General features: G+C 34.6%; 1 protein-coding gene and 1 non-coding gene across 6 annotated transcripts; both read left to right on the forward strand.

Annotated features, from left to right (window-relative positions):
* The first annotated feature begins 739 nt into the window (after positions 1-739).
* TRNAP-UGG (transfer RNA proline (anticodon UGG)) lies at positions 740-811 on the forward strand. The gene has a single exon. It is a non-coding gene; the product is annotated as a tRNA-Pro (tRNA).
* Positions 812-2540: 1729 nt separating this feature from the next.
* On the forward strand, positions 2541-8468 carry LOC104250000 (uncharacterized). 5 transcript variants are annotated; one of them, XM_009806538.2, is made up of 8 exons: positions 2541-2734; positions 3531-3869; positions 4580-6894; positions 6984-7253; positions 7326-7406; positions 7603-7699; positions 7782-7848; positions 8096-8468. In XM_009806538.2, exons 2-8 carry the CDS (start codon positions 3566-3568, stop codon positions 8139-8141), a joined length of 3180 nt encoding a protein of 1059 aa, XP_009804840.1. In that variant the 5' UTR covers positions 2541-2734; positions 3531-3565; the 3' UTR covers positions 8142-8468. The 5 variants fall into 5 exon arrangements, 4 of the variants coding, with proteins under 4 accessions (XP_009804840.1, XP_009804841.1, XP_009804839.1 ...); XM_009806539.2 differs by having other exon boundaries at positions 3535-3869; XM_009806537.2 differs by having other exon boundaries at positions 3554-3869.
* Positions 8469-26915: the final 18447 nt, after the last annotated feature.

A 26915-nucleotide genomic window follows, 5' to 3' on the forward strand; every position in this document is an offset into this window, starting at 1 on the left:
TCACCCTACCAAACAACCCCTTAGAGTGTACATTGGACGAGAGAGGGAGGTATGAACATGCTATCTCTCATCAGACTTGGTATATTGTACACTAAAACTTGGACATATGAGGAAAAAATACTACGAGTAGTATATTATTAGAAATTGTAAAGATAGGGGTGCTCATTTATTCATGCTTTGATATTTGTTTTTCGAGCGACCTTCTAGTATTTTTATGAGTGGACTTTTAGTACTAATATTTTCAGAAGAAACATCAATTATATGAAAGTTATTCGAAAATTAAGAAAACATAACTTGAAGATGAGCACATCCCAATAACATTTCTAAGTAGTCGAGCGTATTTCTTTTCCAAATATGTACTCCCTTCCCTAGCTGTAGTACTAGTATTATCCTATCGCGTTTCCTATTTTTAGAACGATATTATTATCTGATGTTTTCTTTTTTTTCGTTTTTGTTTTTTCTGAATGTTATTACTATTTTGTTTTCCATAGTTTTTTGTCGTAATTGCTGTGATTTTGCTTTATTGAGTCGAGGGTCTTCCGAAAACAACTTCTTTATATATCTTCACAAGGTAGGGGTAAGGATTGCGTACATAATACCCTCCCAAAATTCCACTTCTGAGAATACACTGGGTATGTTGTTGTTGTCGTCGTTATAGAGTTGTATCTCACTTGTATCCTTCTTTTCTTTATTTAATATTCAAGTTAAATTATTTTATGAACGTTGCACTAAACGTAGCGGGCGTTTGGTCTAGTGGTATGATTCTCGCTTTGGGTGCGAGAGGTCCCGAGTTCGATTCTCGGAACGCCCCTCAACTGTTTTGTTATCATTTTTTCATGCCTTTTTTTTCATTTTTATCTGATGGAGTTAGTATGGTCCTTATTTTAATACAAAATAAATAAAAAAAATCAGTTGTATAACTTATTTCATCATTTTAATAAAAACTTAAAATTTTCAGTTGTATAACTTGTTTCATCAGTTTGGATTTTATTTCCATTGTTATATTGCTCAAATCAGTCAATCTTTAGTAAAATATAACTAAAATGGAAAATCTAATTCTTCCTTGTCAGGATTAACAATGTAAAATATAAAATATATGTGCTGAAATTTCATCCAAATATGAAATAATTCTTATCTATAAAAATGATAAACGAAATTTGCTTTGCTTATTAGAAAATATGAAAATTATCTTAAGAAATATAATAAAAAAATAGGGCGACATAAATTACATTATGATGTTAATGAAAAAGAGAAAAAGTGAAATAAACTCAATAGATGGAAGAAAAAAAAAAAGTGGACTTTAAATGATTAAAAATGTGTTAATTAAACATTTCATGATATTAGCGCAAACTAGTTGTCTTTCAAATAGAAGTTTTGCAAATTAATTAATGATGAAAATTACAAAGACATAGTTCATGATGAAATTAATTTATATTAATACATTTTTGCAATAAAAGCGCATAAAAATTAAAATGTTTGGTGCATATGGTACTAAGAAAATATTTCAATCATTTCACTACATTCTGTCCAACTTACAATATTTATGAATTTATAGACGATATTGAGTGTTCTATGACCACCAATGTGTGTATTAAATTCAAAAAATTCTTGATTGTGTCCTAAAGTTTGAACTTTCTTCAAGCTTGTAAATCAAATTTTAGGCTTGTATATCCTTATTCTGTAGAATAATTAAAACCAACAATTTGAAGTCGTTGGTTAAGATAAAAGTAGTATACTAACTTTTATCGCGGAAAGTGTGTATGAATAGAACTAGGGCAATTGCTGAAAATGTGTATAAAATTTTTATTTATATATATATATATATATATATATATATATATATACAAAAAGAATATACCAAAATATATATTTTTCGACTAATATATTAAGAGCGGTTATACAATATCATTTTGTAAATCTTGGTTGAAACTTAAATAGCAGTCCAAAGAGTGGCTATATGTGGGAAGAAATTCAAAATTAGCCAGATTTACAAGTGGCCATTCAAAAATAGTCACAGTTTTAAAAGTAATCGAAATTTAGCCACTTTTCATGTAAAGATAAATCTGAACTAAAACATTATTCAAAATCCGAAAAATACTCCAGTATAATATACTGGAATTCCAATATAATATATGGGAACTCTAGTATATACTGGAGTTCCAGCATAAGTATACTGGAACTCCAGTATATTACTTCCAGTATAATATACTGGTCCAGCATAATATGCTGGAAGTTCATACACAGATGCTCCAATCTCCAATATATTATGCTGGAACTTTCTGTATGTTGGAGTTCCAGCATAATATGCTGGAAGTTTATACACATGTGCACAGGTCTCCAGTATATTATGCTGGAACTTTTCGTGTTGCAGCAAAATAGTGGTTATTTTTCAATAACTCTGTAAATGGTGACTATTTTTAAATAACCAATCCGAAAAACATTTAAGCGCCTATTTTTAACTATATATGTGCACTACGGACATTCTATAAGCTAGTCCCTTCTAATTTCCCTCCAAAAATTTGCCGCTTTTGTATTTTTATTTATTTATTGACCCCTCCATTTCCTGTCAAACGACTCAAAACCTCATTTTTGCCATTGATAAACCTCACGTTCTCGCGTACTACACTATATTCCACTTTTCTCCATAACCCCTAGGAGAAGTTCGATCATTCCGGTTTCTGCAATTTAATTTAATTTTTCGATTTTCCATTTCCAATCGTGTGTTATTATTCAGGTAAATTGATTTTCGCTACTATTCAACGTACTGTTTGGATTTTTTTGTTTATTTTGCACAAAATGATTATTAGTTGATGATTGTTGATGATGATCTCGATGAAGATAAAAATAGTTGAAATTTTAACATGATCGTATGTATAAGTTTTTGTATTTTTCAATTTCTGTTTTTGATTTTGCACGAAAATTGAAAAAAATAAGGTTTTGGCTCCTTGCATGATATCTAGGTATTTTAAATGGATTGGCAAATGAGTTTGATGTACATTGCAGATGCTTAATTTAGCTTTCAATTATTTTCATACTCTATGAATTTGTTAGAGATTAAGAGGAATTACGGATGTCCCTAAAATCTTCCATATTTAGTGTGTCCTCATAACCCAACCAATCACCTCAAAAAAAAAAAAAAAAAAAAAAAAAAAGGATGAACCAATTTATGTTAATCAAGGAATCAACTACTGACTCAATGCCAATTTTTCGCGTAGTTGCAGTCAATTATATTCGTCCTATATTAAAAACATAAACGTAAAGGTGGATTTAGGATTTAAATTTGATGGGTTCAACCTTTAAAAGTCTTAGCGCTGAACTTATTTTAGTTTTGAAATTATGGGTTATTTGTTAAAATTTAGTGTCTTTTCACACAGATATTCATGTTCCACGTCAAGAATATTGAGTCCAATTGAACCCCTAGCTAATAAGCTACATCTACTACTGTATAGACACATATACATAGATTCATTCATTCTGCTCTATTTATGTCCATTTCATCTTAGAAGTTTTATACATGATCATGTGATCAGATAGTAAGCGAAATGATCTGCAGAATTGGAGCAGAATGGAAGCTGAGAATGCATATACACTTCCCTTGGATGATACTGTTAACATTGAGAGTCCTACAATTGGAATGGAGAACCTTGATTCTCCTGCAAAGATTTTGGATGTCCCTGATTGTGTTGAAAATGAGAATTCTTGTTTGGAGAACGACTCTGAGGAAGAGGTTGTCCTTGACAGTGACGATGAAAGAATGCACTGTGCTGAACTGGAAAGTGTCTCAAAGTTGAGATCTTCTGATGATACAAGGTATACAAAGCAGTCGGATAAGTGGAAACTCTCACCGGTTTCTGAACGAACCTATGTGGGTAAGCATTTAGCTTAGGAACATTACCTTTGACTCTTTGAGTAAATTTGATTCTTCCAACTAATGATATATGGTTTCTATGATCGTCTACTCATTTGGAATCCTACTTACTCTCTAATAGCATCTTCCTAGCTTAAAGTGCTCCTGTTTGCATTAGCTCAATACACTAGCAGCTGTAAACTTTTGAAGGAGGACAACTTATTGTATAGGTTTAGATGCATCATCAATGCCATTGGAAATGTTGGATGGGCTGTAAATTGCTGAATGGGCTCATATTTTACTTTCGAATAGCACTTTACTGATTATTTGTCCAATTAGATATTTGTTGCCAATGACAGAATACCATCTTATTATCACAATTCTGGAAGATAACCATGTGTATTTAGATAAAAAGGAAGAAGTGTATAGAAATTAGGAAGCCATAGTGACTGAGGCTTAATAATTTTATGACTTCTGAGTGATATATGGCATAGTTTAATTTTCAGTTTGACTTGAGAAAACATGTCTGAAGCGTAAGTGTTGAAGTTGATAAGTAGCTATCAGCATACTATCATACTTAACTTCTGCATCTGTGGAGAGAAGTCCTCTCAATCCTCATCTTAATAGCTTGCCTGATCGTCATTGCATCTTTCAATGTGCATGCCATGAATTCTTCCAATTGTGTATCTCCTTTTTCTGTTGCACCTTGAATGTTGTCTATATTTTCATCAGGATGTCTACGGAGGTCAAAGAAATTAATTCAGCATGTGGATTCAGCCAGAAGCACCACGGATTTTGATAATACTAGTCAACAGAAGCAGTTTCCTGAGGTAAATGGTAGAACATCTAGACAAGTGGATAATATAGCTTCTGGTACAAAATCAAGAGTTGAAGAGGACCATTATTTGTGTCCGGGTGCTGAAATATTCAAGGATGAAATCTTTGAGGGGAATGTGGAAACGGAAGCCTTAACTGGTTACGCTCTAGACAAGGAGAGGGTTTCATCAGTTAATCAAGAGGAGGGTGTGGATGGAGATAAAGAGTTTCCAATTCATTCTTGTAGCATAGGTGTTCCCAAGTTAAGCAACACTGAGTCTCAAGTACCTGATGTGCTATCAGAAGCTAACGCTCTGGACTTCGTGGACCACTACCTATCAGTTAACAATGAAGATGTTCTCAATGAAGTCAAAGCTGGAGGAGTGAATAAGATCATATCACGTCCAATATTCAGCCATGGGGGACCTCAAAAGCTGGCAAGCAGAATGAATATTCAAAATGCAGTCAAAAACTCAGGAGTTTTTGACTGGCCTGAGAGCCAAAAGGATGGCACAAAAAGTTCTTTTTCAAGAGACAGAAAGATATTGACCTATGACCACAAGAACTATAGACTAAAGAACAAAAGAGTATCAAGTGTCCAATCCAGCAAGGAGCCAGTGGGAAGTATGGAAGATTTAAATAAGGCGGAACCGAATTTTCTAGCGGATGGAGAAGCAGTCAATGAAGTCAAAGCTGGAGGAGTGAATAAAATCATATCAAGTCCCATTTTAAGCCGTGGGGGACCTCAAAAGTTGGCAAGCAGATTGAATATTCAAAATGCAGTGAAAAACTTGGGGGTTATTGACTGGCCTGAGAGGCAAAGTGACAGTGCAAACGGCTCTTTTTCAAGACGCAGAAAGATATTGACCTTTGACAGCAATATGTCCGGATTGAAGAAACAAAAGGTATCAAGTGTCCAGTCCAGAGTGGAGCCAATGGGAAGTATGACAGGCCTAAATAAGGCCGAACCGAAGTTTCTAGTGGAAGGCCGTATGAATGTTGAAGATAACTTCCTACGGAAGTCGGATGAGCAGTTTGATGTGGGGGAATTTGAGCAACAATTTGAAGGAAATCGATCAGACACACTTGATACATATGATGTTGGCTTTGACACTCAACTGGCTGCTGAAGCTATGGAAATCCTACTACATGCCCCTCCTTTGAAATGTGACACTGTTTGTGCCCTTCAAATTCCAGAAAGCAGCATACTTAAAGAAGGGGAATATCCTGAGAGTGCTTTCTCAAGAGAGTTTAACATCGATAGCTATTCATCAGAACCTACTGAATGTAGCTCAGTTGAAACAGAGCTGTTAAGAGGCAAAACCAGAGATTTTTCTTCGGTTGTTCGTAGAACTAGGCATCAAGTATCTTTAAATTTAAGGACCCCGGAGAACCAAGCAACCAATCCTAATACAGAGTCTGATTTTCCAAAGAAAAGAAGGAAGCCACATGGCCTAGTAGAGTTAAATGACAATTTGTTGAAAGTGGCTGCTGTGAGAGGAAAAGTCTCCAAATCAGGTACTGACACATCAAGGAAAGCTACAAAAGTTAGCATGCAGAAACAAGGAGAAACCCATCAAAGTTTAGCAGCAATGTTGAGTCAAGTGAAATTGGAAAGCTGGGTCTCTAAAGGGAAAAGGACACATAAAGGTGCACGACGGCTATCAAATGGATCAAGCAATCTCTATCCTCTACAAATCTCTGCTGATGAGGATAATGACTTTAAGTATCCTGATTTGAATCATAAGGCAGAGAGGAGACCACAACTCTTAGTATTTAAAAGACGGATTCAGTCTTCATCTGAAAAGAACCACTCAGGACTCTTGGCAATTCAGTGTACAAGTGAACCTTATTCCTCACCTTGTAAATATTCAGTCACAAGTGAAAAGATGATGTCCATGGATTTCAAGAGAGCCGAATCTACTGAGACTGCCAAATTAAATGAAGTGATATCCATATCCACTAATCTTTTGACAAACGACATGAAATTTGACATAACTTCAAGTGGAAACTCAAATCGATCATGCAGTCTTAATGGTGACAAGAAAGGCAGGCAACACATGAGAAATCTCTCTAGATCAACCCTTACTCAAGAGCTTATTAGATTAGGCTATGCAGAGAAATTACCTGATTTTCTGCCCAGAGGTTCAAGACGACGAAAATGTGCAGGTGAAATTCATGTCTTGTTTAGCCAGAGCCTGGATAGCAAATTAATCAAGCAGCAGAAAAAGGTAGTGCTTCCAATTTCCTGAGATATATTTGACTTTTAACATAGTGCTTGGCAATGATTCAAGGTTATTCCAATTGCCTGTGAATGCAGATTTTAGCAAGATTGGGATTTATCTCCACATCAAATTGTTCTGATGCCACGCACTTTGTTACTGACAGTTTTGTTAGAACAAGGAATATGCTGGAAGCCATTGCATGCGGAACACCAATTGTAACACATTTGTGGCTTGAGAGCTGTGGAAGAGCAAGCTGTTTTGTCGATGAGAAAAATTATATCTTAAGAGATGCCAAAAAGGAAAAGGAACTTGGTTTTAATATGCCGGCTTCACTTGCTCATGCCAGAAAGTATCCCCTTCTAAACGTATGTGTTTATACTTACTGCTTGAGAAGTATTCAGGCTATCATTAGTTAATTTTTTCCTGTGAATTAACAGGGTCGAAGTGTCATTATAACTCCAAGCATAAAACCTAATAGAGATACCCTTCTAAGCTTGGTCAAGGCAGTGCAGGGTGAGGTACACAACCATGGCATTGATTTAACTCCTTTTTAATGTTGTTTTAGTTTCTGCTTTTGATGTGTGACTAATGTGCATGGTCAGGATAAAATCATCCATGCTCGTAAATTCTTTTTTATTAATTAATAATTTGAAATGTTATAACAAATTTACGTCAATTAAGGTTCTTGTTTTCCTTTTTTTAAATGCTTTTCAGGTGGTGGACGAATCGAATAATAAAGCCACTTGTGATGATCTATTAATTCTTTCCTGCGAAGAAGATTACAAAGTATGCATTCCATATCTAGAAAAAGGTATGAATTCATTTCTTTCTTTCTCCCTTCTAGCAATTAACTGCTACCTTGGAACTGATGGCTATAAGTATCACTGTTGCAGGAACTCTTGTTTATAGTTCGGAGCTCTTGCTTAATGGTATTGTTATCCAGAAACTGGAGTACAATAGGTATGTATTGCTAAAATAAAATCACATCTTCCATTTGTTTTCTCTTTTGGGTCAAAATTACCATTTTTTGGAATAAATTTAAACAAAGTCCTTGCTTAATTTGAGTATATACTAAGATAAGGTAACAGTTACTGCACATCGTTGTTCTAGGATTATTTTTAGTCATCTCCACTTTATTTGGCTTTTGGATCATCTATAGTAGAATGCCTAACTGGTTTACTTCCCATTATTCTTGTTTCAAGTACAGGCATCAGCTTTTCACAAAGTTTCATGACAAAAACTGCAAATATTGAAAGACTATTATATTGACAAGGACGAGCTTTTTGAAGAAAACGCAGTGCCCAACTGCTTGTATATCGGTCCAAAATGTATTACTAGTCCAAGTAACAAATGATGATATCCTTGTGTAACAGGAAACTCGGAGCCTTAGATGGGCAGAAGTTTTGAATATTGGTAAGATGACTAGGCTCTAATAGTTTGTGCAGAAAAAAGTTGTCATCTTAACTATTCCCTTGTAAATTCACTTGGTTTTCTAATCAATATTATTGGAAAGAACCTCTCTATCTTCACTAGGTAAGGGTAAAGTCTGTGTACACATTATCCTCCTCAGACCCCATGTGTGAGAATATACTCGGTTTGTTATTGTTGTTGTTGCTAATCAATAGTATAACGTTTGAACAAATGTGATGCAAAATGTTTTTTTAAATACAAAAATAACTTAAATGGAATATCATAGACAATGAGGATTCATATAGTCGATCCCTACTTGTTTGGAATTGAGGCGTAGTTGTATTACGGACAATTTTATGGAGTAAATTAGGCTTATTCACCCAACTCAAAGTCAATACATCTTCCAACGTAAACAAGATATTTCTTTGAGAAATTTTCACAAATCACTATTTTTTAGTGATTATTAGTTAGTTGTAGCTACCATTTACTATATTACTTCCTATAGCTGTGTTTTCAGGTTTTTTAGAGTGTATTCGATGTATTTAAGCTATTGTATTCATGAATATAATAGCATTTATCGGCGTGAAACAGGGGATTACAGTTAGACAGATTATTATATTCGACTGTATTCACAGCGAATTACAGCTAGATAAATTATTGTATTCGACTGTATTCACGATATGTATTTGTGAATACAGTAACGTAAATAGCTTAAATCGTGGTTAATTCAGCTGTTTTTAAACGGAAAGTGAATCAATTAACACAAATAGACTCCTAATATAACTCAACAAACTCAATTATAAATCTGAATACATAAATACATCTGAATGCATAAATTATATTAATTAAAAAAAACATATGAATACATTCGTGTAATATAGCGAGACAGTGATACATGGAATACGGCGACATACATTGAAATACAATGAAAAAAAAGATAACGAATACAATCAAATACATAGAATACAACAAGATATATTAAAATACAATGAAAGCCGTATGTATTATATCAGCTCAATTCGGGTCCTTTTTCTTGTTTGCCGCTATTACACCGCGACCGACGCCGACACCAAACTGATAAGATAATTTTTTTACAGTTTTACAATTCAAGGAATTGGCATCTCTCGGACTGAAATCCTAGATAGAAAAAAGGAAATTTGATTGTATTCAGAGAGTTGAATTTGGAATAGCGCCAGTGAAAATTCCTCCGCCAATCTCCGTCGACGGCTCCGACGAGCATAAATTATACGTAGGCCATAAAATTTGAGAATTCTTTTAGCAGTGTGGACTCTCTTGCTTCTCTTTCGCTATTTGGAATAGTAATTGCAGTTCCACTGCACCGAAGGAAAGCAAGGGAGAGAACTATGTCGTAGTGGCATTATTTCCGTTGGTGCTAATTTCCCCCTTCGAAATATCCTTTTGGATTTTGAACTTTTTTTTGTTGTTGAAATACTCCATTTTTCTTCTGCGAAGCTGGTATCCCAAGTAGGCCATGAGATCTAATTCGTTAAAACAAGAGAAATTTTCACGGAGAAAGACGGGAGCTCTCTCAAAAACGTAATCGAGTGTTGCACTAACGTGAATATCTGCTCACTAAACTCACATCAATATCTGAGTACTGAACTGCCTTTAATGTTTCTGAATACTGGAAACATAAATGTCGTGACATGAGATTTGAAAACTGGAAACACAACTGTCGTGACATGAGATTTGAATACTTGAAACTTGAATGTTATAACGTGACACAAAATATTGGTGTACAACAGCTAATTATGGTGGAAATTTCAACTCATAAACTACTTACCCGATCCTTCATAGGATCCTATATAGGCTGATGTATCTGGGATTGAGCCTTTCTTTCTTCCCAAATATTGTAACACCTTTTATAGGCAAAACTTTTAGGAAAACCCAATCATCAACTTGAAACTCTAGGTCTCTATGTTGCATGTTCGAATAGGACTTTTGGAGACTCTGAGCTATTTTCAAATGCTGTTGAATCAGCTTGACTTTCTCCATATATCGATTGACCAAATCTAGTCCCAACAACTCTGCTTTGCCAACTTCAGACCAACTTATTGGTCTACACCTTCGCCCATAAAAATCATGCTTTCAAAACGAGCGAGATAATCCTATTATAAGGTCCATATTTACCATCTCCACTAAAGGATATATGTGTTCTGAGATAAACACTTGGTTTTATGTTGCTCGACTTTCACTCGCTGACAATTCAAATACTTGGCCACAAGGTCTGCAACTTTCTTTATCATGTCATTCCACCAATAAATCTCCTTAAGATCATGATACATCTTTGGGAAACCTAGGTGGATAGAATACCTGGAATTATGGGCTTCTAACATCTTCCTCCATTACTAAGTCCATGTATAGTTGGAACTCACACTCTATCGTGGTACCTCAAAGTACTATCATCCCCCTCTTGTTTAAAAGCCATCATCTTATGCCTGTGAATCCCCCCTTTTAGCTACAACAGGTAGGGATCATCAAACTATTTCTCCGTCACTTAGGCTACTAAGGAGGAACAAGCCATATTTAAGACAACAACTACACTATCTTTGGATTACGCAAATTGAACTCAGAGCTGGGCTAAGTGGTGAACTTCTTTCACTAGAGTTCTCTTATCTACCTCAATCATGAGTTATACTTCCAACACTTGGTTATCTTCTTCCTGAAAACACTTATAGTATTATTGTGAACTAGTCTTTGACATGTACTCTAAATTTTAGAGTCTCGTGCAATGGCACTACCCTCATAACACATAAATAGGAATGATTTTATAGATTTTCTGTGATCACTTATCATCAATAACTAAGCTCGGTGGTCATTCTACTCACTTTATGTTTCTTACACATGCTAGACATATTCCTTATGATAATTATACAATTTTCTTTCGTTACCGAACCAATTTTCTTTTTCATATCCATGCTAACTATTCGGGTTTCAAATCTCTAACTAGACTTACTGAAAATTTTCACTTCACCCATTACACAAAACGTCTTATACTTGCGGATCTTTCTATTTTTGTTGGGATCCAAATAACCTTCTTTATTCTCTGCAATTCTTTGCACTCTACGTCAATGACGACTCATCTACCAACTTACTTCCGTGATAGGAAAAACTAAATTATTCACATAAAGGAAAGCTAATGTATTCACACCTATCATACACTATCTTAATAATTTAACTCTGCTCACACTGTCAATCTTACAGGAACCACATTACGATAATTCCTTAAGGCTATTCTTCTATAGCTTACTCTCTCACTGTTAGCTGATTTTTTTCCACTACCACTGTACTTCGAGTTTAACTTAAACTCTTTGGGTTCTAACATTCGTTTGGTGTTTCAAATTGTCACTCATTCACTAGTGTTAATCTTGCTAAGTGAATCGAATCTTACCTCTACTAGCTCTGCTGAAATTGCTAATTCACTGTATTTACTCTAATCTTATTTACTATTATTTTACTAACCACTTGCTAGCATCATATTTTTTTGCTCTGCTATGAATAACTAAAGCAAAGTATAAGGTTATTTCTAACTTACCACATCATTTGACAATATTCTACGGTCGCACATAATCTTTCTTTTGTACTATGTACATGGATCACACTTAGGAAAATTTCATCTGTATTAAATAAAATTGGAATACCTAACCCCAAATTTCTATACACTTCAAAATTATATCAAACTATAAACTTTCGGGGAAAACACTTAGTCACATAACTTAAAGGGAACTGTCATATCCTTTATCTCACAATACTAACTTCTTCTTATAGTAACATACAAAGGTAGTACTTTCTAGTTCTAGTATGAATAAATATAAACAACTTAAAATAATTTCCTAAAATTCAATATCGATTGCTATATGTTCTCATTTTCGTACATCATATCTTCTTAGTCATATGCATAAGTCGTAATAAAAATATCTCTCTGGTAATATCAATTATTTCTGACTGCTAGGAATTTTGCCCTTAGCCTCTTTTTTGTCCTAAATTATAATAACCAATTCTAGGCCAGTTGCGGTCAAATTCTTAACCTGCTATACTATAGGGTCTAACATCTAAATTATCATCATCCAACTTGTGACTCAATTGCTAAGAATTAAAAATAAAATTATTTTGTGAGGTAAAATGCATTCGGATACACAACCATACATAAATATGTCCTTTAGAGATACCATCACCTTATAAATAACTTCTTACACAATCCAGCGAGTCTTGGTCTTAATTCAGACCTAAAATATGTGACAATTTTGCTACAATCACTATTCTTACTTTTTCTCTTAGCACTCATAGGCATCACCGTATACTCCCAAGTTAGTAGACGTTAGATACACTGGAAATTGGAGATCTGGTAATTGAATAACAAATAACTGGCATACTGAATAACCATAAACCTGGTAACTGAAAGACTGTATAATTGGTACCTGAGTTAAACTGATAACCATAAAATATAGTGACTGCTTTTGTAATTTCTGATAAGGTTATGCTCTAATCTCATTGCATCACACTTTCAACATCCTCTCAAATCTCAGTTGTTACCAACATGAAATCTATAGTAATACCACAATAGGCAAATCATCCTTCCAGGACCTTGGGCTTTTTTTTTTTTCCCTGCCCGTCGCTTAGTCATTCAATATATCTGGAATTCGATATGAATAAAAGGATACATATTGCTCTAAGCTTCATGGCACGATCTAGAGTAGAAAGAAATGAGACAATCCTGGATATCTTAGTAGTTAAACGTTTATATGAGTGGCCGGCGCACACATATAAAGGAAATTCCATTGGACACAACTTAAGATTGTAAGGAAATCATAATGTCCCGAAAGAACTAGGGATCACCAATAGTTGGTACGAGAATCCTAGCGCTCGGAATTATCAACCTATAAATCATTACCTGTATCGTGAGATGCAGGCCCTGGGCAAAAATGGACATCAGTACATTTGAATTGCACTGGTATGTAAAGCAACTTAAAGAAAGAATTATAAATGCTGAAATTGAAACAAAGCTGATAATTGAGAATTGATAATTGATAACTGAAAAGATTAGTATTTAATCTGAATCTGAAACTGAAATGATAAATGATAACTGATAATTGAACTGAATAAAGGAAGTAAGGATATGAATACTCTCTCTTCTGAATAATGAATAACCTGTTTATCTGTATATTAAATAGCGGCCTCAGGCCCAATATATCTGTGCACAAACTGCGGCCTCGGGCCCAAGTATATGTATACATAAATGCGACCTCAGACCTAAAAATGCATAAAGCATAAACTACGGCCTCAAGCCCAAATACAGATGTTCAACATTCAGGGATTTAATATCAAGAACTGAGAATCATATTGCAATACATGATACTGAAATAATGAATCACACCGAGTTACATAATACTGGAATACTAAATAGGAGTACACTGAGACATGAATTCTTGAATTGATTATGAACACTAAAACTTTGATTGTTTATTACATACTGAGTAATCAATACTGAGACTCGGGGCATCAAAGCCAAGTCTATATTGAATATGCACTAAGCTCAAAATGTTCAGAATGAAAGTCATGAACGAGTTATAAAGCTAGAGAATAGAAGTTCTACAACAATTCATGGAACTAAGACATAATTACTTTATTAGGAAACTCGTAGCAGTCATAAAGGATGGGATGTAGGGAGAATCATAAACATTCCCAAACATAAAGAGAGTTAGCCTCACATACCTCAATTTCGCCCCTTAGTGATACTACAATGGTCTACAATACTAAAAACTTTCAATCTACAATAGCAACATCCAATGGAACCCAATATTAGTAACAAATTACATAACTTAAGCTCTTTAGGCATATTATCAAATACCTTGTAGGCATAAATCTCTACATCTCATCACCATATAATTAGTTCATCTAACTACCACCATTCATCAACAATTTATCCCACCATCATGATTAACCAATTTATAACTTTCAACATTATAATATGACCATCCATCCACACCCAACCAATAAAATTCCATCAAATAATCATCTTTCAATCTCTAATATAGTTATGTAATTAAATTGGGAACTTATGGCTTCCAATAACCATACCAAGAGTTCTATTACTTATTCATACTCATATTCCCTTAGAACGTGTTTGGAAAGCCACATATGAATTGGATTTGGGTGTAATTAGCTATAATTACACAGTTTGACATGTTTTTTGGCCAAGTAATTACTTGGTCAGCATGGAATTGGGTGTAATTGGATGGGTGTTATTACACTCTCCAATTCTCAAGGAGGAGGTGAGAATAGGTGGTAATTAAACTATGTAATTACAAGGTTGTTTTTTTATTTTTATTTTATTTTATTTTCTTTATAACTTTTTATTTCTATTATTTTAATTTCTTAATTTTATTTTTACTTTTTAATTTCTTTTAAAATTTTAAAATATATTTTTCTTTGTACATTATTTATCTTTTATTTCTCTTCCTTTACTTCTTGTTATTTCATGTAATTGTTTATATTTTTATTTTTTATTTATTTTATTATTCTACTTTTTGAAATTACACCTCCTAATATTATAAATAATGAGTCATTTACAAACTTGTCATGTAATGAGTGATGTAATTAAAGTGAAATTTCATGATTGAATGTGGTTATAAACTTATTATGTTTTCTAATCTAAAGTTATAGTGGAACTTACTATTATTATGTTGGAATTTGACATATGCTAAATAATTTTTTTTTTTGGAATTTGAAATTATGTTATATTCATGGTTTCAATTTACTTATTTTAGTAGTATTGGCTCACGTCACATGTTGTTCATTTTTTAGTTAGAATTGATAGATCAATGTAGTCAAACATTTGAATAATGTTATGATATTATATTTATAAATATTAATTTATTTTATCAAATATGAATTCCATGATGTTCTTACAAAAAAACATATATTTTAAATTTTTGTAAGTATCTAAATTAAATATTATTAATTTACACACACACACACACACACACACACACACACACACACACACATATATATATATATATATATATATATATATATATATATATATATATATATTATTTTTACAATATTAGTTATAAATATATGATTACTTATTAATGTATATTCACGAAAAATATACATCTTAAATACCAAATATAATATCATTTATACTTATAAAAATTTATATGCATATATTTATTATATCAACTTTTAAGTTTTGACAATTATTTGATTTAAATTTAATCTAACTGTGTAATTACACATGTGCAACCAAACAGTAAACTAGTAATACACTATGACAAACAAACAGGTCGTCGTAATTGCACAACTGAGTAATTACTAGGCTGTGTAATTACTACCCTAGTAATTACTCTAATTTCAGTTACACAGTGGCTTTCCAAACATACTCTTAATAAATCCATACATGTAAGTCTAAGTATGTAGGATTACCTTTTTGGAAGGAATCTTGCAAAACCCTCCTTGGAGTTCTTGAAGACATTTCTTGAAGATCTAAGTATTTTATATGTAGATTTCATCAATACTAGTGTAAAAATGATGGAATTTCACACCAAGATAATGGGGATTGCTTACCCTGAAGAGGGTAGGAGTTGGTGCTCTTGAGTGGGTGAAGATCGTCCAAATAGAATGGGAAAAATGAATCCCGAAATTGTGTTTATAAGCCCAGATTTCGGACGCGGACGTGGAAACTTTGCATCCGAGCAATCCTCCGCTCAGGAGCTCGGATGCTACAGGGATGCTATGGCAGCACTTCACTGCCAGCCCCTCTTTTTGGATGCAGCCTCGGATGCTTCGCATCCGCGTAGTCCTCCACTAGCCTTTGGCAATTTGGTCATAACTTCTTATAGGAAAGTCCAAATGACGAACAGTTTGCAGCGTTAGATACTAGAATCAAAGACCTTTCATTTGATAGGTTTTGTATCATCTAAAACCTTATATATCCGTAGATATGCTCGTCGGAAATATTGTCTTGTGCTTACCCATTTGGAACTTTAGTCTTTCATGTAGATTTCCAACTTGGCTGAGACTTAGGTCTCTCCTTGGACCCAAAATCACTAATGATATGCCTCGTACACTTATTATCCTACCAATTTGATTACCATCAAGTTAATACTCATTTAATGCATCCACAACCGGTTCAATTTTACGGGGTGTAACATTATTTACAAATTCAAACTCAAACACTTATCAATTCAAGAGGTTTCTTCACAAAATACATAAATAACTAATTTATTACTTAAAGAACTATCAAGCGATAATATAACTAAAAATCAACCACAACACTTTTGCATTTTCGGATAATAATCAATGATAGAAGATATTCTAAGGTTCATAGGCTAACTAACAATCATATTGCATCCTTGGTTTAAAATGACTAATTGAATTATCTAGGTTATTGATCAACATGATTGATAACGCTCATTAGAATCTGTCGAGTTCTTACTCGCCTATTCAAGCTAACTTAGTACCTATATATCTATGGAATCAAGATTACCGAGAATGCATTTACAATTCCTAAATTTCAACCAAATAAGACAATTAGGTATATGTCTATCCTAATTGCAAATTCATCCACCGATGCCCAGGATCAAGAACTTGATTTATGTAATTCTCTAGGAAATCTAGAATTTTCACTTTCGAGTTAAACTCTATATTCATAAATAGTATTTCACTATTAGCTACTCAGCAAAATAATTGAAAGCAGAATTAAGTAAACAACCCAATATGATAAATTCAAATTAATCAAATTAAACTTCAAACATTACAATCATATAGCACCCATGATCCTAAAATATTTGGGTTCTTAGCCACACATATTCATACAAGAATCAAAAATACTATTCTTAAACATAATATACATGGATACTAGAAGAAGGTTGGAAGAATTGATCAAATCCTTGCTCCCAAGTACTTTGTACTCTCCTTTTGCTCTCCAAATTGGATCACCTTTTGTTTTCTTCTCCAAATTAGCCCCCCCCCCCCGAAATAGTGTTTATTTTTGTTTTTATACCGTGTAGGAATAGCTTTGGATGAATCTACCATTTTTAAGCCGAAGTAGAAATATTTTGCTATTTTTACACACGCGTAGCGCGCCGCATTAGCGGTGCATTTTGTTTTTTGCAAAATTTTCACTCTAAGGCAAATTACATTGCCGCGGAGCCCCAGGAGGCGCGTTAGTACAAATTTCTTAGAGTGGAGTTATTTTCTCCTATTTTGCTATCAAGGCTTGCTATGCGACTATCGAACACGACCCCGACTTAATTCATTGGGCTTTTACTTAGACTTCAAAACCCCAAATTGATCGATTTCATTCCAAATTACCTTTTGTCTTCGGAATCACTTCCTGCAAGGCATAAAACATATATTATGTGTAATTCACTATTATTTAAGGTCAAACACATGTAAAATGCAATAATTAAAGTATTGTTACTATGGCTAAAATACGAGTTTCTAGCCTAGGATCACTGGCCATGCCACCACTGGATTCCAGTAAATAACCCTTTTAGATCGAATTGTGTATGCTATTATAAGTTTTTGGTTATGTGCTCGTTGTTGATTTGACTAAGTTTCTTATCTAACATTGTTATTTGTGGCTTGAATTATTTCATTATATTTTTAGGAAACTCATAGTCCCTGTAGGTTTAGAAAATCCATTGTCCTAATAGATTTGGAAAAGGAAAACCTATAGTCCTTGTCAAATTGGGAAACCTTTCTCATATATGTTTGGGACCTTTTGGGATCTATATGTAGGGGTTGTAGTTTGGGATTCTAGAGATTGTATTGTGCTTTTCTTCTCATTCATAGTGGAAACTCTCTGCTTTTGGCCCAAGGATTAGGCTTAGCCAAACCTCGTTAAATCCTTGTATTGATTTTTCTTCTCTATTTGCTTTGTGTGTGATTGTGTGAACTTACGATATTCTGCAACAATTGGTATCAAATCAAGGTTCGGGTTTCTACATATAATCTAGGGTTAAAATGTCTTCATCATATTCAACAAAGTATGAAGTAGAGAAATTTGATGGAGGTTCTAGTTTCAGTCTATGGAAGATTAGGATAAAATCATCCCTGATGTTACAAGGATTTTTGATACCAATTGATGAGGATTTTCTAGAAGATATGAAAGAGACAAAGAAGGAAGACCTAAAGGAGAGGGCTTTGAGTGCGATCTTCATGATGGTTATAGATAGCGTTCTTCGGGAAATTGTTAAAGAAACATCTGCAGCAATGACATGGAAGAAGCTGGAAGATCTGTATTCTAAGAAATCGCTGACAAATCGCCTTTACTTGAAAAAGAGGTTATACAATCTCCGTATGAATGAAGGTATACATGTTAAAACTCACCTTGATGAGTTTAATTCAATTATAATGGACCTGAAGAATGTGGATATCAAAATTAAGAGTGAAGATCAGGCCTTGATTGTGTTATGTTCTTTACCACAGTCTTATGATACTTTTACCAATACACTGCTATATGGGAAAGATAACATTTTACTAGAAGATGTTAGTAATACACTAAAATCTAAAGAGTTGAAAAAGAGCTTATCAGACAGCAAAATTGAGGGCGAGGGTCTTGTGATTAGAGGAAGAACACAACAAAAGGACTTTAACAGGAAAACGTCAATCGCAAGATCAAAGTTTAGATCAAGGAAGCAACACTATTATGAGTGCGGGGAGCAAGGTCACTACAAGAGAGATTGTCCTAAGCTGAAGGAGAAAAGAGGGAAGTAGAAAATAGATAATTCGGAAAATATTGTTGACATTGGTAATAATTCTAATGATAGTGACTATGTACGGGAAGTTTTTGCTGTGAGTTCTAGTCATGGGCAAAAATCTCTTTGGTTCTTGATTCTGGTGCTACTTTCCACTTGTGTCCACACAAAAATTGGTTTGCAACTTACAAACAAATGAGTGGGACTATCTATATGAGAAATTATAATCCATTACCAGTAGAGGGGGTGGGTAACATCAAATTGAGAATGTTCGATAGAATATCAGAAATATTGAGTGTTGGCATGTTCCTCAGATAAAGAGAAATTTGTTTTCTTTTTTCGACTTTGGATGATAAAGGGTATAAATTTCACTCCGAGAATGGAATACTTAAAGTTTGTAAAGGCTCAATGGTACTCATGAAAGGTAAACTACATTCTAAATTGTTTCATCTTCAGGCAAATGTAGCTGAAGGGGAAGCTGTTGTAACTTCTAGAAAAAGTGATCTGAATCAGTCTCAGTTGTGGCACTTGCGACTTGGTCATATGAGCGATAATGGATTTTCTTTGTTGAGTAAGCAGAATTTACTAAATGGGTACAAAAATCAAGTTTTCAATTTTTGTGAGCATTGTGTGTTTGGTAAACTGACAAGGGTAAAGTTCATCAAGAAGGCCAAGCACAACACTAGGGACAAGTTAGATTATATACACTCTGACTTGTGGGGTCCAAATAGAATTTCCTCCAAGAGTGGTGCCCGGTATTTTATGACTTCTATTGATGATTACTCAAGGATGGTGTGGATGTATTTTCTGGAAAAAGAAAGATGAGGCATTTTCGACATTTGTTAAATGGAAGACGATGGTTGAGAGGCAGACGGAAAGAAAAGTTAAGCGTATTCGAACTGACAATGGGTTGGAATTTTGCAATTCTGAGTTCGATAATTTTTGCAGCAGGGAGGGCATAGTGAGACACTGCACTTGTATCGGAACACCACAATAAAATGGTGTTGCAGAACGTATGAATAAAACGCTTTATGATAGGCATGAAGCATGCTTTCACACTCATGTGTTAGTAAAGATTTTTGGGCTGAAGAAATCAATACAACTTGTTATTTGGTAAATAGATCTCCATTCACAACTATTGAGTTCAAAACTCCTTTTGAGGTATGGTCCGATTTGCCTGTTGATTATTCAAATTTAAGAATATTTGGTTGTCCTGCTTATGCTCATGTGAGGGATGGAAAACTTGAGCTGAGGGAAAAGAAGTGCATATTTCTAGGGTATGCAATTGGAGTGAAATGTTATAGGTTGTGATGCACAAATCAAAAGACTTCAGGGCTAATTATCATTAAAGATTTAACATTCAATGGATCTTCCTCACTGGATAGTTAGAGGGAGAAGGCAATAGCAGAAATAGATCGTGGTGTCAGTGACCGCATAGAGCTAGAAATTGAATCTCCAGTAGCTCATCCCAGTAGTTCTAAAGTAGAGGAAGTGGAGGAGGGGCAAAATATTGATCAAGACGATAATGTTGATGCTCCTATGAAAAAACCCTATAGCATTGCAACAAGCAGAGAGAAAAGAGTGATCAATCCACCACAAAGTTTGCATACGTATCCGATGGTAATTTTCTTGGATATGCTAATTTTATGGAGTTTGCTTTGTCTGTTGCAAAGACCATTGATGTGCTTGAGCCTAATAGCTATAAAGAAGCTATTTCTAGTCCAGAAGTAGATAAATGGATTTGTGTTATAAGTGAAGAGATTGAGTCTCTTCATAAGAATCAGATATGAAAGCTTGTTCCATTGCTAAAGGAGCAGAATGTACTAGGCTGCAAATGGATTTTCAAAATAAAAGAGGGAAATCCAGAGGTTGAAGCATCAAGGTACAAGGAAAGATTAGTAGCTAAAGGTTTTACACAGTGGGAGGTGATAGATTATAATGAAGTGTTCTCTCCAGTGGTAAAGCATAGCTCTAACAGGGTCTTACTAGCTTTGGTAGCTCTTCATGATTTATAACTAGAGCAGTTAGATGTGAAAACTGCATTCTTGTATGGTAAGTTGGATGAGCAAATTTATATAAGTCAACCCGAGGGATTCATTACTCAGGATAATAAAAATCATGTATGCTTACTTAAGAAATCTTTATATGGTCTGAAATAGTCGCCTAGGAAGTGGTATAAAAGATTTGATACATTCATGATTCAAAATGCATTTTCTCAAAGTGCAGATGGCAGTTGTGTGTATTACAAAAAGCTTGAAGATGGTTCTAATATATATTTGTTGTTATATGTGGATGGCATGCTTATTGATGATAAAAACATGTCACATATTATCCGATTGAAGAAGCAACTAGGTGAGGAGTTTGAGATGAAGGATTTAGGTGCTGCAAAGAAGATATTAGGGATGAAGATTTCTCGAGATAGAAGGGTTGGAAAGCTGATGTTGTCCCAATGGTCCTATATTGAGAAGGTCCTCTAGAGATTTAATATGATAGGTGCTAAATCCGTGTCTATTCCTTTTGCTTCCTATTTCAAGTTGTCTGCAGACATGTCACCAAAAACAGACTAGGTGATGGAATAGTTGTCTAGTGTTCCATATTTGAGTGTTGTAGGTAGCATTATGTATGATATCGTTTGCACTCGAACTGACATTTCACATGTTGTTAGTGTTGTGAGTAGATACATGGCGTGTCCTGGTAAAGAACATTGGCAGGCGGTGAAGTGATCTTGAGATACTTGAAGGGCACTGCAGATGTAGGCTTAACTTTTTGCAGAGACAAGTTGAGTGAATCCTTAGTTGGCTATGTCGATTCAGATTATGTAGGGGACTTGGATAAGAGAAGATCTCTGTCAGGCTATGTTTTTACTCTTTCTAGTAGTTTCATCAGTTGGAAGGCGACTTTGCAGTCTGTCGTTGCTTTGTCTACCATAGAAGCTGAGTATATGGCAATTACGGAAGTAGTTAAAGAGACTATTTGGATACAAGGCTTGGTAAGTGATCTTGGACTAGCTCAGAAGAAGACGCAACTTTTTTGTGACAGTCAGAGCACCATTCATCTTACTAAGAATCAAATGTTTCATGTGCGGGCGAAGCATATTGAAGTCAGACATCACTTTATTCGAGACATTATATCAAAAGGGGTTGTTAAAGTAGAAAAAGTGTTGATAATCCAGCTGATATGATGACCAAGGAAGTCCCGACCAACAAATTTAGGCATTGTCTAGACTTGATTGGTGTGTGCAGTACTCAATAGAGCCCTTGCGAGGGCTAAGGACAAGGTAGAGAGACGTTGTTCCTATTGATGAAGAGAATTTCAAGCCAAGGGGAAGATTTGTTATTCGTGGCTTGAATTATTTCCTTGTATTTTTAGGAAACTCATAGTCCCTATAGGTTTAGGAAAACCCATTGTCCTAATAGATTTGGGAAAGGAAAACCTATAGTCCTTGTCAAATTGGGAAACTTTTCTCATATATGTTTGGGACCTTTTGGGATCTATAAATAGGGGTTGTAGTTGGGGATTCTAGAGATTGTATTGTGCTTTTCTTCTCATTCATAGTGGAAAACTCTCTTTGCTTTTGCCCCGAGGATTAGACTTAGCCGAACCTCGTTAAATCCTTGTGTTGAATTTTCTCTTCTATTTGTTTTGTGTGTGATTGTGTACTAGTTAACTCACGATATTCCGCAACAAACATGAATATTTGAGTTTTTATCTTTTGTTGCCTATGACCTTAATGGCTTAATTCAACAACTCTTAGGATTCTTTTTGGGACTTACAGATGGAGTGCAAGTATTGGATTGGCTCGTGACCTCTAGCAAAAGAATAGTTTAAACTGATGATGATATATTACTGTTACGCTGGTGGAAATTCAGTAGCTTGATCATAGTTTAAACTGAATTGGATTGGCTTGTGCCCTACTGTTCAGTTTCACTGTTACTATTTAACACAATTTTCATGAAACTGATAGACTGTAGTTGATCCATATTGTATTTTTACGATGTGTCTCTTTTTCATATCTGTAATATCAGGATATAGTATTGATCTTGTAGGAAACTTAATAAAGGAGAGAAGAACAGAATAATAAAACTCAATGCTTGCAATGCTGCCTTGCAATGGTATAATTTCAAAGGGGAAATACATGCTATCAAACTCTTTAATACTGTTGGCAGTATTATAATCATAGTATACATTCTGCATATTTTACGCTGCAACTAATATTCTGTTACCTCAAAGAGTAGAGAACCACATTGATTTTTGTTTTTATGTTTTAAGATTCACAATGAGCTAGCAAGCTACTTAAAGTGAAGAAAAGAGATGTGTTAAATTTATCTAATCGAAAACGTATTGTGGTTGATTTTGACGACACAAATTCTCCCATTGGTGAAGGACAAGGCGTTCTTGCAGGCTTTTGTGGAATTTTAGCAGCCGACTGTTCCATTTTTCAAATTCACTTTGAGAAATGGCCGGATTTACCTGTGACAACCTTCAACCATTGTTGAGATTGATTTATAAAGGTATTCCTGAGGCATAAAATACTTCTGTTTTATGTCATTAAATTGTATATTTGCATGTAATAATTATCTAACCCTTGGTTTATTCTTGAAGCTTAGGACAACTGAGTCAAATGCAAGACGATATGTTTATAATTCTATGCATAAGAAGTGGGGCGCAAAAAGGCTAAAGTTGTATGAAAAGGTCTGTGATCCACTTAAGAGCAAAGGTGAGATAATAGATGATGTTCCACTGGGGATTCCATCGAATCAATGGATTTCTTATGCTGATTATCACTTTAAAGAAAAACACAGGTATTTATTTCATTGCTTCAATTAGTATATGTAGTTATATGACTTCACTTTAACCAATCTTCATCTCTGGTAATATTTTCAAGCTTTTCCAACAACATCGACTTAACTTAAACTTAATTTTCAGATTCAAAATTCGAGATCACTTCTTTAAACTTGTAACAATGGTGAATAGTTGAAAACATTAATTTGTTCTAGCTAGAATATTTCAGAACTGTTATGATGATTTATTGTACAACCAACAGGCCACTACTATGTGCAATGAGACCTAACAGGTGAAGAACATAATGAAAATTGAAACTGAAAATAAACTTGTTCATTATAGCAAAGTACACAGCCCATATTGCTACATAAAATGAAAATAACTAGACACGCTACTCCTATCTCTTTGATGAATCATAACATTGTACCACATGTTAAATGCTTGCTTAATAACCGGAAAAAAAACAAGCATTTATTTTAGTGCTTCAATTATATTTGTAATTATATGGCTATTTGTCTGTATATCCAAATTTCTTGGTATCTGTTTGTAAGGAAACTTGTAAAAGAAATGCTGAAATTCGAAAGAAACAAACTGTTTCACATATTGGTAGCTCCAAACCTAATTCCAGATGAAGGGCTAAAATGGTATTAATTTGTTTTGGATACTTTAATTAAACTAGCAACTATTCATAGTTAATTAAGTTAATGCGACTTTGACTTTTTCATTTTGTAGATGGCTGAGACTGGACAAAAGCCCGGACGAGGACAGCTTTATCTCGCTACACATAGGAATGAAGATGGATCATATGTTAGTGAGGTGGCAAAAGAGATATGTGTACGACAGCTTTATATGGAGCCCCAGTAATTGCTATTAGTCTTTTTGGTTGATATATAACTTAACAAAGAATATGGTATTTTTCATCTTCAACATCAATTAAAAAGGTTAGTCCACCATGATCTTAGCCAATCATGTTTAGCTAAACAAAGTTTATTTAACTGAATTTTTATGTATGGTTTCCTGCTATGGCTTTTTTTATGCGTCTTTTCTTCAGATCCTTTGTATTCTTGCTCCTCCTTCTTCTTTTTTCTCCTGATTAGGTTTTATGTATATTTTATACATCAGATCTTGAGAAGTTGAAAGGAAGGGAAGGAATTACAATCATGAAAAGAGGGAAAGCAATCAAATTATTGGTATGCCATGTCTTTGATGAATCATAACAGTGTACCACATGTTAAATGCTTGCTTAAGTATGCTATGTATTGTTTAAGTATGCTATGTAGTTGCAGCATAGTCTGATCTTACACATCAGAAAAGATTTATCTTGATAACTGAGTTAAGGTTCTGTCTGAGTATGCTCGGTGGTTGCAGCTTAGTCTGATCTTCCACACCAGAAAGGAAATAATCTTGATTTGTGTCGTCAGCTGTTAAATAATATTTGTTTCAAAATGGGAGACAATAAATAAGAAGAATCTACATCAAGTGTCAATAATATGTCATCGTTGGCATCTTCGCTAATGACAAGAATTGTGTCAAATGCGAAATTTACGGTAGAAATTTTTGACGGGTCTAGACATTTTGGGATGTGGCAAGGCGAGGTTCTAGATGTCCTTTTTTTAAAACGGCTAGATCTTGGCATTGACAAAAAAGACCAGATGTTATTGGAGAAGAAGATTGGAGAATTATCAACCGTTTTGCTTGCGGTACCATTCGATCCTACCTTACTAGAGAGCAGAAATATCCATACACAAATGAAACTTCTGCAAGTAAATTATGGAAAGCACTGGAGGATAAATTTTTGAAGAAAAACCGTCAAAATAAATTGTACAAGAAGAAGAGACTATTTCGCTTCACCTATGTTCCTGGTACCACGATGAATGAACATATCACAAGTTTCAATAAGTTGGTCACATATTTGCAAAATATGGATGCAACTTTTGATGATGGTGACTTGGCCTTGATGTTGTTGGGGTCACTTCTTGATGAGTTCGAGCACCTTGAAACTACTCTACTCTATGGAAATGACGTAATTTCTCTCATAGAAGTTTGTTCGGCTTTGTACAGCTATGAACAAAGAAAGGGAGAAAAACAGAAGGGCAGAGAAGGAGAAACACTGGCTGTGAGGGGTCGTCCTCAAAATCAAACGAGGACAATGAAGGGAAGATCCAAGTCAAGATCTAGACCCAGCAAAGATGAATGTACCTTTTGTCGAGAAAAGATGCACTGGAAGAAAGACCATCGGAAGTTGAAGAATAAGGCAAAACATAACAATGGAAAGACCATTATGGATTCAAATATAGCTTATTGTGATGATTCAGACTTCTCATTAGTTACAACAGAGTCATCAACATCATCAGACATATGGTTGATGGACTCAACTTGTAGCTATCATATGTATCACAACAGGGACTGGTTCGCGGATTTTCAAGAAGGAGAATATGGAGTCATCCACACAGCAGATAACAGCCCTCGTACCTCATACGACATTGGTTCAATACGATTAAGGAACCATGATGGAATGATCAGAACATTAACAGATGTTCGATATGTATCGGATTTGAAGAAGAATCTCATCTCTGTGGGAGCCCTAGAATCAAAAGGGTTCTAGTGCACTAGTGGTAATGAAGGCCAATCGGAAGAACAATAACATGTACCGTTATCGCGGTAGTATAGTTATTGGGATAGCGACAGTAACATCCAGTGACAAAAAAGAGGCAGAATCAACCAGGCTATAGCACATGCGCTTGGGACATGTTGGAGGAAAATCTTTGATAACTCTATCAGATCAAGGATTATTAAAGGGAGTAAAGGCTTGCAACTTGGAGTTTTGCGAACATTGTGTCAAAGGGAAACAAACAAGGGTTAAATTTGGTACAGCAATCCATAATACTAAAGGCATTTTGGATTATATACACTTTGATATTTGGGGTCCTTCCAAAACACCTTCATTGGGTGGGAAGCACTATTTTGTTACCTTTGTTGATAATTTTTTCCAAAGAGTGTGGGTGTATACAATGAAGAGTAAAGATGAAGTGTTGGGAATATTTCTCAAATGGAAGATGATTGTGGAGAATCAAACAGGCAGGAGGATTAAGTGTATTCACACAG

Source organism: Nicotiana sylvestris, chromosome 2 (genome assembly GCF_000393655.2).
Source record: "Nicotiana sylvestris chromosome 2, ASM39365v2, whole genome shotgun sequence".
In the NCBI taxonomy this organism is placed as follows: domain Eukaryota; kingdom Viridiplantae; phylum Streptophyta; class Magnoliopsida; order Solanales; family Solanaceae; genus Nicotiana; species Nicotiana sylvestris.